The 11,669-nt window shown below is 40.5% G+C and overlaps 1 protein-coding gene across 5 annotated transcripts; it reads left to right on the top strand.

The window, feature by feature from the left end:
- The first annotated feature begins 5,921 nt into the window (after nucleotides 1–5,921).
- Nucleotides 5,922–8,682, top strand: LOC118558944. 5 transcript variants are annotated; one of them, XM_036129557.1, is made up of 4 exons: nucleotides 5,922–6,866; nucleotides 7,174–7,242; nucleotides 7,387–7,463; nucleotides 8,596–8,682. In XM_036129557.1, exons 1-4 carry the CDS (start codon nucleotides 5,955–5,957, stop codon nucleotides 8,609–8,611), a joined length of 1,074 nt encoding a protein of 357 aa, XP_035985450.1. In that variant the 5' UTR covers nucleotides 5,922–5,954; the 3' UTR covers nucleotides 8,612–8,682. The 5 variants fall into 5 exon arrangements, with proteins under 5 accessions (XP_035985450.1, XP_035985451.1, XP_035985449.1 ...); XM_036129558.1 differs by lacking the exon at nucleotides 8,596–8,682 and having other exon boundaries at nucleotides 5,922–6,914; nucleotides 7,174–7,293; nucleotides 7,387–8,146; XM_036129556.1 differs by having other exon boundaries at nucleotides 5,922–7,463.
- Nucleotides 8,683–11,669: the final 2,987 nt, after the last annotated feature.

Here is an 11,669-nt window from a genome sequence, read left to right as displayed (position 1 = left end):
TGAAATGCAATAATGTAATAATTTTAAATTTAAAGTACTTTATGCAGTTTGAATTCTGATATCGACCGGACTTTTCCTTTAAGAAGTAGGGAGTAAGAATGGCAGCTAGCTTTCATAATATAACCATGTATAAAGATACATGATAGAGACAGAAAGATGGATAAATAACAGGTTAAGAGAGACAGAAGATGGTTGCTCATATAAATTTGTACTCTGTGATTTAAATGGACAGCTAAGTGGAAAAAAAGCATTAGCATCCCATGTGCTGCAGGCAAAGCTAGCATTAGCATACCATGTGCCACATGCTAAACTAGCATTAGCATCTAATGTGCTATATGCTAAACCAGCATTAGCATCCCATGTGCTACATGCTAAGCTAGCATTAGCATCCTCTTTGCTACATGCTAGCTGATCATGTGCTGCAGGCTTAGCCAGTTTTCTGGGGGAAACCCTGCAGCGAGTTGTGATGAAGAGGAGGAATCCATCAGCTGCTGAAAACGGCTCCTAAACTTTAGCTCCATCCACACAGTTAGCATGAAGAAGGAAATCTCCAAACCTGATGGGTGCAGCAGAACTCTGGGCTGGAAAACATCCCCCATCATCGGTGTCTCCTCTGCTGCGTCCTGCCGCTCTTTGAGCTCCTGCTTCCCTCCAGTTTCTCCGCTGTGCCTCCAGCTGCTGGACTTCTTTCCAGACTTCATCACCTGCAGCAGCTGCTGCTCTCTTCCAGCTTCACCAACACTCCCGCTTCTGGCCTCACAGCAACACAAGGACAAAGAACCCGGAGAATCAACGTGGCTGTAAGCAGGGAAGAAGGAAGGACTAAAGTCCCTTAAATGATCATTTAAGGGACTTTAGGAAGGACCATAGACGTTTTATAAGACTAGACCCCGCATTGACTGTTGCTGCGCAGGAATTACGGCCGCCATCTTGGGGCGGTTGACCTGCTACCCAAATTCTCCTGATTTAAGCTGAACAGACGAATAATTCCTCAGCACTGTGTGGCGTAATTGTATTTGAATCGACGGACTATTGACGTCAGGGCTCGATGGATAACATTTCACAAGTAAGATGAAGATATATTGATTATACTTTTGATTAGAATATGATTCTTCTAATATTAGGTAGAGAGATACAGGTCTACATATGGATGCCATAAACAGAGTTTAAGTTTTTGTGACCTAGTCTCTCCATAATTTCATCAGAGCTTTAGTCATTAGTTAATTAGTGACTCCCTGTACATTTTAGGATTCATGTTAAAGTTCTTTTATTTGTTTTTAAGTCTCTTCATGTTCTTGCTCCATCTTACCTTTCTGAGTTGCTGCACCTTTATGCACCCTCCTGTTCACTCAGGTCAGCGGATGAGCTGCTTCTTGAGGTCCCAAAAACTAAGCAGAAGCTTAGGGGGGATCATGCTTTCTCTGTGGCAGCTCCAAAAATGTGGAATGACCTTCCATTCCAAATTAAATTGTGTAATTCTTTGTCTGATTTTAAACTGCTCTTAAAAACTCATCTCTTTGCCTTGACTTTCTGTACTGTGTCAGATGTTGATTTTAGCCTGTGAGAAATTACTTTTATTTTAATATTATTATAGATTTTATAGTTCTGATGTTAATTTTTTGTTTTATGATTTTATTGTTTTTTTTAGTCTGTGTAATGGTTTTATGTTGTTTCACTGTATAAATAACATTGGATTGGATATATATATACATATACATATATATACATATATATATATATATATATATATATATATATATATATATATATATATATATATATATATATATGTGTGTGTGTATGTATCTACAGGATAAATGAAATGTCCACTTTTGACAACTGACTTTTGATTACATTTATTTTATTTTTTTTCCCCCTCCTTGCTTCATCTCAACCCATTGAAAATTTTTACCTCTCAGTTTTATTTTGTGGTGTTTTCTATTTATTTATTTATGTTATTCTTACTACTCTCTCTTTTTTAATCGTCTATATACTTTTTTATTCACATGTTTGTGTAGGGTAGGAAGGAAGGATGTGGGTTATTATTGATCTGTAACATAATTTTGTAGGATTGGGGAGGGCTGGGGAAGGGAGGAAATGAGTGGTTGTTTTTGTAAAAAAAAAAAAAAAAAAAAAAACTTAACTTTTCATTGTTTGTACTTGACCTTGTTACGTGAATAAAAACATGAATATAAAAAAAATACACTAACCTGGCCCTATTACTCTAGGAGTGAAATAATTCTGCAAACTGTGACTATTCTGGAAATGTTCCCTCTTAATTCTTATAATGACGTTTTTCTCATAACATTACCACTTTTGTGTATTTTGTTTTTCTTTTTTTTTTACTTTATTGTCCTAGGTCTTTTTTTCTCATATTAGTAATTTTACCTCTTTAATACTCCCCCAAAAAGTCTGTTCCTAAAGGTTCACATGTGACACGGTTTTATGAAATAATGAAGACCACAATGTTTAGATTTAACAAATTGATCCTTATATTCATAACACACACACACACACACACACACACACACACACACACACACACACATACATAGATAGCTATAATCATGACATATAGTTATATATAATCACACAGCTATTTATTTGGCTTATTTATAATACTTGAAAATCTATATATGCACATCTATGTCTAAATACAATAGTCTGTACTGTATGCAAGCTAAAAACCTTGATAAATAATGGTCTTGCACAGCTTTTTTATTGTTGCCACTTTAGTGTGTCCAGTTTTGCAACATGGTGCAGCCTTAGTTTATAGAAGGCAGATACAAGTAGTGAAATCAGCCAGAATACATTTCCATGCAGCACAGGAATGAGGCATCTTCTCTGATCCACGTTCACAACAACAGAACTTAACTTTTTTCTGCCACATACAATATGGCGGTGACGTTGACGTGCGAACCTGCGCCCAACGACGCGTCTACGTATTTGATGTCTGTGAGTCCTTCCTCTTCCCAAACACGCAGCCACGTTGATCACTTCCGGGTTCTTTGTCGCTGTGAGGCCAGAAGCGGGAGTGTTGGTGAGGCTGAAAGAGAGCAGCAGCTGCTGCAGGTGATGAAGTCTGGAAAGAAGTCCAGCAGCTGGAGGCACAGCGGAGAAACTGGAGGGAAGCAGGAGCTCAAAGAGCGGCAGGACGCAGCAGAGGAGACACCGATGATGGGGGATGTTTTCCAGCCCAGAGTTCTGCTGCACCCATCAGGTTTGGAGATTTCCTTCTTCATGCTAACTGTGTGGATGGAGCTAAAGTTTAGGAGCCGTTTTCAGCAGCTGATGGATTCCTCCTCTTCATCAGAACTCGTTGCAGGGTTTCCCCCAGAAAACTGGCTAAGCCTGCAGCACGTGATCAGCTAGCATGTAGCAAAGAGGGCGCTAATGCTAGCTTAGCATGTAGCACATGGGATGCTAATGCTAGCTTAGCATGTAGCAACATTCAGCATCAAGTTCTTCTTGTCTGTCTGCCTGGCAAATTTCCTCCGATCATCACTTTTTGGTTTATCTTGTCTAGAAAGATGGTTGCATGTTTTCTTCTGGCTGTTGGTTATGGAGGACCAATCCTGTCATAATTTAGATCACATACTAAAGTAAGAAAAAGTATTCCTCTACTGTCCCACAATGGGGAAATTTTGGTGTCACAGTTGCAAACACATGGACAGTTCCACACAATTATTAGCAATGAGGCAAAAATGAGAATAAAAATGAAGGAATCTGTCTAATCCAAAGTTACCTCTAAAGAAACACCAAGAGTAGCAGATAAGAGTAAAATACCAGAATAAATATTGACCAAGGAAAGAAAAAAATGTCATAGTGGAAGAATAAACTGCATTCTATTTACCCATCACACAATAATGATATATGCAAATCTTACATAATGTCTCACTGTCCATTTAAATCAGAGTACAGATTTATATGAGCAGCCATCTTCTGTCTCTCTTAACCTCTTATTTATCCATCTTTCTGTCTCTATCATGTATTTTTATACATGGGTATATTCTGAAGGCTAGCTGCCATTCTTACTCCCTACTTCTTAAAGGAATAGTCCAGTCAATATCAGAATTCAAACTGCATAAAGTACTTTAAATATGAAATTATTACATATTTTTCAATAAGAGTTTATTTAATTAAGAGTAATTTTCATTTGAATCTACTTTGCTGGGCGCATCCATCATGGTTTAGAACAGTTCTGCCACCTCTCAGTTTGTGACGTCACGGTGAGGTGCAAAGTTATCAGGGAGTAAAAACTCATCTTTAGAACCAATCTCTGCTCAAAATGGTGATCTGCACCGCTAAAGCTACTTTCAGCAGTTATCATCATTTATTAAGGAAAACAAACAAAGAAATAATGTAGTGGTAAAGTTGTTGTTTCAATTTGTTTGTTTTTACCATTTCTTTGTTTCTTTGTTTGTTTTCCTTAACAACCTTTCCCACCTTGGGTGTCCAATACTGTGGTCTGACGCGTGAAATTAAATCCGGGAGATGATTATTGTGTGTCCTTTGATGGTTTATTGTAACAAATTAAACTTGAGTATAACAAAAGATCAGTCCAAGTTTGCAGTGCCAATCACGGTCAATGACTGTCTCAGCTTGTATCAGACACAGCTGCTGTCCTGCATCACAGCCTTTTAAAGGCGCAGTTCCCGTCTTCACCTATAGATGGAAACATGGAAACAAACTGGCATAGAAATAAGATATATAGAAATTAAGAAAGTATGTTGTCAAGTAACTAAAATAAACAAATGGCTCCTACACACCGGCCCCTAATTGGGACCTGAAGTACCAATTACCATTAAAAAATAATAAGAAAGGAGCCTAATCTATAACAAACATAACAAACAAATTGAAACAACAACTTTACCACTACATTAGTCAATGACTATGCTTGATGTATGGAAACGACAAAGAGAGGATTGGATTGCGTGGATGCCGAAAGATGGAATTGTTTGAATGAGGCCGCCACGCCAACTGGAAACAAAGGAATACACCTTGAAGGAGGTACGTGCCACATTAAATTCTTTGGACTATACAAGTGAACCTGGATTGAAATGGATTTAAGTTGGAAAGAAATTATTTCAGAAATTATTAAAGAAACGAAAGTTTAATTTTGGATGAGCGTGGAGCTTAAGTTTTGCTTGAAAGAACAAGAATGTTGAAAGAAACGCTGCTGGACGAATAATTGATTTTGTTTTTTAAATACTAAAGGAGGAAAGTATTTACTTTGTTTGGAAAGTTTCTAACAAACTGTTTTGTGTTGAGAAATGGATGACTCCGACAGAGAGGAAGCTCCAGGCCCGTCTGCAGAGCCAAGAGAGGTTGCAGCAAATCTCCGTGCCTCGAGGTCTGGTAAAATGTCGCATCTAACGCGACGGATGAATATTGTGAACAGGCTTATGGAAAACAATGAACATGTGGAAGAGATTAAAGGCAATATGCTTAAGTATAACGATATGTTGAAAGAATTCAAAGCCATAAATGTATCGTATCAAGAAATGTTAGAGGAAGATGACAAAAGCCTTGATACAAAAACGTGGTTTGAGCCCCATATGGAGCAAATCAACGCGTTCCTTGCCAATGTGGAAACATGGCTCGCAAATATCGGACATTTGAAGCAAGACGGTGTCTCATTCGAACTGCCTTTTGATGCATCACCAAATATGCAAACAAATATTGAAGAAGACGACAAGCGCTCTGTTTGCTCCTCTGTGAGGAGCAATGCCTCAAGCGCATCTTTACGCATAAGGGCAGAGGCCGAGCGCGCCGCACTGATTGCAAAAGCAGCAGCTTTAAAAGATAAGCACGCATTAGAACACGAACAAGAACAACTTGAAAAGAAACGTGCTGAACTTAGAAAGAGAAGAGAAACGCTAGACATCCTTACTGATATAGCAGCAACAACTGCGAAAATCAATTATTTGAAAAACGCTGAGAATGTAGAAGTTATGGACCCACTGAGCACATCACAAGATGCCATGAACGCATACTTTAATGCAGCGCATAATTCACCTGTTCAGGCAGAGGAAAATCAGCCTGTTGTGAGACCCAAAGAACCTGTTGGGAGACCACTCTCGCAATTGTTAAATATTGAGAGCTTACAACAAGAAAATACTCAGAGAATGTTTACGTTGCCGACTCAGATTCCCACACATACAAGTCCCAATAATTTCTCAACGAACACAAGTCAACAGTCTGCAATTTTAACAACTGTTCTTGAAAAGCAGAATCAATTAACAGACATAATGGTTAAACAACAAAGACTCTCTACACTGCCAAAAATCAATCTGATTGTTTTTGATGGAGACATTCTTCAGTATCAGTCATTCATGCAAACGTTTGAACATGTTATTGAAAGGAAGAGCAAAGATGACCAAGACAGATTTCACTTTTTAATGCAGTACACAAAGGGTCAAGCGCATGATCTTGTGAAGAGTTGTCAGCACATGGCGGCAAGTAGAGGCTACCTCAAAGCAAAGCAACTGCTGAAAGAGACCTTTGGTAATGAGTATAGACTTTCTTGTGCATATATGGAAAAGGCTCTAAATTGGCCTGTAATCAAATCGGAAGATCCCAAGTCATTGAAAGAATACGCTTTGTTTCTCAGAACATGTTGTAATGCTATGGAAGATCTACACTACATGGATGAATTGAACACTGTGACTAACTTAAGAAATGTTATGCTGAAACTCCCATTCAGGTTGAGAGCAAAATGGCGTGCAGAAGCACACGAGCTGCAGACCATGGGTAGGATTAAAATGCTTGATTTAGTCACTTTCATTGAAAGACAATCCAGCATATTGTCAGACCCAATCTATGGCAACATCCAGGATGCAAGCTCTGTCCGTGGAAAACCCAAGGTAACACCGAAACCAAAATCTAAAGGAACATTTGCCACAAATGTAAATGTGAGTCCACAAGAACACAGAAATGCATATCTTTCGTGTATGTTTTGTAATGGAGCTCATGAATTGGAAGCATGTTTGCATTTCAAATCAAAACTGCATAAAGAAAAAATTGCATTCCTTAAACAAAATGGAGTATGTTTTGGATGTTTGAAAAAGGTTGGACATTTGAGTAAAGATTGCCCAAAGCGGCTTAACTGTTCAATTTGTAAAAATAATCATCCCAGTATGCTACACATTAATGCAGAGCGATCTGTTCCAGCTCCTGTTAACAGCGCACAGGTGTCACTCAGAGCTGGAGAACACGCCGGGGCCGGTGACCGGGACAATGGTGCAGACTGCTTGCTGTCTATTGTTCCTGTGAAAGTGAAACACGCTAAAGGAAGCAAAATTATACAAACATACGCCTTTCTTGATCCAGGAAGTTCGGCTACATTTTGCACAACTAACCTTATGAACAAATTAAATCTTTCAGGAAGGAAAACCAACATACTGCTCCGTACCATGTCGCAAGAGAAGGCCACATCTGCAAACATCATTACAGGCCTGGAGGTGAGCGCCATTGATTCCAGGGAGTTCATCAACTTACCTGAGGTGTACACCCAGAGCAACATGCCAGTGAGCACCAACAGCATACCCAGTGAAGTTGAACTCAGAGCTTTCACCTACTTGAAAGAGGTAAAGATTCCCAGAATCAAAGCGAATGTGGAGTTGTTGATTGGCAGCAATGCTCCAAAGGCGCTTGAACCATGGGAAGTTATTAACAGCGAAGATAATGGACCATACGCTGTGAGAACAGTTCTTGGATGGGTCATAAACGGACCAATGCAAAGACCAAGGTATGATGGTAATACAGTTGTCTCTGCAAATAGAATCTCAGTTGCAAGCCTAGAAGAATTGTTGATGCAACAATACAAGCATGACTTTTATGAGAGCCAAGAGGAAAGGCTTGAAATGTCTTTTGAGGACAAGATGTTTATGACTAAAGCAGAACAATCTGTTAAATTACTCAATGGACATTATGTTTTAGACTTACCTTTTCGAAACAAAGGCATTGTTATGCCACACAACTACCAAGTGGCAGAACAGCGGCTTGCTTCTTTGAAAAAGAAATTTTTAAAGAACAGTCAATTCAGAGCTGAATACACTGATTTTCTCTCTGAAGTTATTAGTAATGAACATGCTGAACTTGTGCCTGAAAATGAAATTGAAAGAACTGATGGAAGACTTTGGTACATTCCACATCATGAGGTGTACCACCCTAAGAAGGGAACACTTAGAGTTGTTTTTGACTGTGGTGCAACGTACTGTGGAACCTCTTTGAACTCAGAACTCTTGCCAGGTCCAGATCTGACAAGCTCTCTCCTAGGAGTTCTCTTGAGATTCAGACAAGAGCACGTCGCAGTGATGGCAGACATTCAGAAGATGTTTCACCAAGTCCGAGTCACTAAATCTGACATAGACTTTTTGCGGTTCTTATGGTGGCCAAATGGGGACATCAGTAAGCCAGCTCTTCAATTTCGGATGTTGGTGCATCTTTTTGGAGCTGCCTCTTCGCCAAGCTGTGCGAACTTTGCACTCAAGCAAGCAGCCAAAGACAACAGTGATTTATACCATCCAGACATTGTTAAAACTGTGCAATGCAATTTCTATGTGGATGATCTCTTGAAATCTGTCTCAACAGAACAACAAGCCATTGAATTGGTCAAGCAGGTCTCTTCACTGTGTGAGAAAGGAGGATTCCACCTGACCAAGTGGCAGAGCAACAGCAAAGCAGTAATTGCAAGCGTTCGAAAGCAGGATAGAGCACGTGCCATTGGAGAGCTTGAGTTGGACAGAGACAAACTGCCTCTTGAAAGAGCGCTTGGACTGCTGTGGAGTGTTGAGGAGGATGTCTTTAAATTCAACATCATTGTGAAAGATAGACCACACACACGCAGAAACATCCTCTCCACAGTAAGCTCAATTTACGACCCATTAGGTTTTTTGAGCCCTCTCATCCTTCCAGCAAAGCTACTTTTGCAAGAGTTATGCAAGTCTAAATGTGAGTGGGATGACAGAGTACCTCAATCAGCTTCGGATAGCTGGCAGAAATGGCTGAGCAGTCTTGAGGTTCTGAAGGACTTCAATGTGTCCAGATGTTTGAAACCACCTGACCTTAAGTCACCTCTGCATTTTGAAATCCATCACTTCTCAGATGCTTGTGACCATGGCTATGGCACAGTAAGCTTCCTAAGAATGACCACCACCAACAAGATCCATGTCGTGTTTATGCTTGGTAAAGCACGAGTTGCTCCACTAAAGCAAATGACCATTCCACGCATGGAGCTCACTGCTGCAGTGCTAGCAGCAAAAGTGGACAAAATGCTGAAAAAAGAAATTGAATATCCACTCAGTGCAACCACATTCTGGACAGACAGTCAATCCGTATTGAAATACATTGCAAATGACACCACAAGATTTCACACTTTTGTTGCAAACAGAATTTCCTTTATTAGAAACCACACAGAAACAACACAGTGGAAGTACATACCGACCAAACTGAACCCGGCTGACATGGCGTCAAGAGGAGTGAGTGCAAGCACATTGGTGAAGTGCAAGCAATGGTTACAGGGACCAGAGTTTCTGTGGAGATTGGAGGAGGAATGGCCTCAAAACCCCATGGAGACCCTCTCACTTGCTCAAGATGACCCAGAGGTGAAAAGGAGCACCACTGTGTTCAGTGTTGTTGTAAAGGAGGACCAAACGGACAATCCAACAAACCAGCTACTAGAGCACTTTTCAGACTGGCACAAACTAAAAAGAGCAGTAGCATGGCACTTGAAATTCAAAGAAACTCTTTTGCAAAAGGTGAGAAACAAAAAAATTAGCTTGGACATGACTATTAACATAGACCAACCCACAACTTTGAATTTGGTTAATCTGGGCAAAGCAGAGGAAAGCATCGTTCAGTTTTGTCAAATTCAAGGCTTTGCAAGGGAAATTAAAATGTTGAAGGAAGGGAAGGCTGTAAGCAAACATAGCAGCATCTGCAAGTTAGATCCCATTTTGGAAAATGGAATGTTGTGTGTTGGAGGCAGGCTGAACAGGTCAGCAATGCCCATTGAACAGAAGAGACCCGTGATTCTTCCCAAAAACCATCATGTGGCAACACTGCTGATTCGACACATCCACCAGCAGCTTGGCCATAGTGGAAGAAATCATGTCCTCTCTAAACTGCGTGAAAAATATTGGATTGTGAATGCCAACTCCACGACTAGAAAGGTCTTGACCAAGTGTGTTGTGTGCAGACGCTGGAGAGGCAAATTGGGAGAGCAAAAGATGGCAGATCTGCCAAAAGAAAGACTGACACCTGACCTGCCACCTTTCACAAATACTGGAGTTGACTACTTCGGACCCTTTGAGATAAAGAAGGGACGAAGATCCCTGAAAAGGTATGGTGTGATATTTACATGCATGTCAAGTAGGGCCGTCCATCTTGAAATGGCTCGCTCCATGGACACGGACTCCTGCATCAATGCCTTACGGCGATTTGTATGCAGACGAGGCCAGGTAGCCCACATAAGGTCGGACAACGGCACTAATCTGGTTGGGGCAAAAAATGAACTTCAAAGAGCAATAACTGAATGGAATATACACAAAATCCAGAGTGTGATGCTGCAGAGAGGAGTGGAATGGAGTTTCAACCCACCAGCAGCGTCCCATCACGGAGGTGTTTGGGAGAGACTCATTCGCATGGTGCGACAAGTTCTTTATTCCATTTTGAAGCAACAACTACTTGATGATGAAAGCCTTGAAACACTTTTATGCGAAGTTGAGTCAATCCTAAACAGCCGTCCGATAACAACTGTGAAGGAGGATGGGCAGGATGTTGAAGCACTAACGCCCAATCACATTCTTTTGTTGAACACCCAACCTGTGCTACCACCAGGACTCTTCAGCAAATCCGACCAATACACAAGAAGACGCTGGAGACAAGTGCAATATCTAGCAGACTTGTTTTGGAAAAGATGGACCCAGGAATATCTCCCAATGCTGCAAGAGAGACAGAAGTGGTTCAGAGTGAAGAGGGGGTTCCAAAGAGGAGATGTAGTGCTTATAGTGGACAACACTGCACCTCGAGGTTCCTGGCCCCTTGGAAGAGTCACTGAAGTTCGAGCTGATTCTAAAGGTCTGGCTAGAAGCTTGACCATTAGAACCAAGACTGGTTTCCTAGAGAGGCCAATCACCAAGGTCTGCTTGCTTCTTGAGGGTTCAGAAGACCCAGATCCAACTGAAAGAACTCTAAGATGAGTACAATGTTTATTCTCTTTATTTGTTATGTTTGTTATAGATTAGGCTCCTTTCTTGTTATTTTTTAATGGTAATTGGTACTTCAGGTCCCAATTAGGGGCCGGTGTGTAGGAGCCATTTGTTTATTTTAGTTACTTGACAACATACTTTCTTAATTTCTATATATCTTATTTCTATGCCAGTTTGTTTCCATGTTTCCATCTATAGGTGAAGACGGGAACTGCGCCTTTAAAAGGCTGTGATGCAGGACAGCAGCTGTGTCTGATACAAGCTGAGACAGTCATTGACCGTGATTGGCACTGCAAACTTGGACTGATCTTTTGTTATACTCAAGTTTAATTTGTTACAATAAACCATCAAAGGACACACAATAATCATCTCCCGGATTTAATTTCACGCGTCAGACCACAGTATTGGACACCCAAGGTGGGAAAGGTTGTTAAGGAAAACAAACAAAGAAACAAA

The sequence above is a fragment of the Fundulus heteroclitus genome, unplaced genomic scaffold, assembly GCF_011125445.2.
Source record: "Fundulus heteroclitus isolate FHET01 unplaced genomic scaffold, MU-UCD_Fhet_4.1 scaffold_185, whole genome shotgun sequence".
Lineage (NCBI taxonomy): Eukaryota > Metazoa > Chordata > Actinopteri > Cyprinodontiformes > Fundulidae > Fundulus > Fundulus heteroclitus.
Note: the sequence above shows the minus strand (reverse complement) of the source record. Positions and strands in the feature narration are given on the sequence as shown.

Coding starts and splice junctions, on each gene's coding strand:
- LOC118558944 (XM_036129554.1), top strand. CDS start 5,955: ATGGACCCACTGAGCACATCACAAGATGCCATGAACGCATACTTTAAT.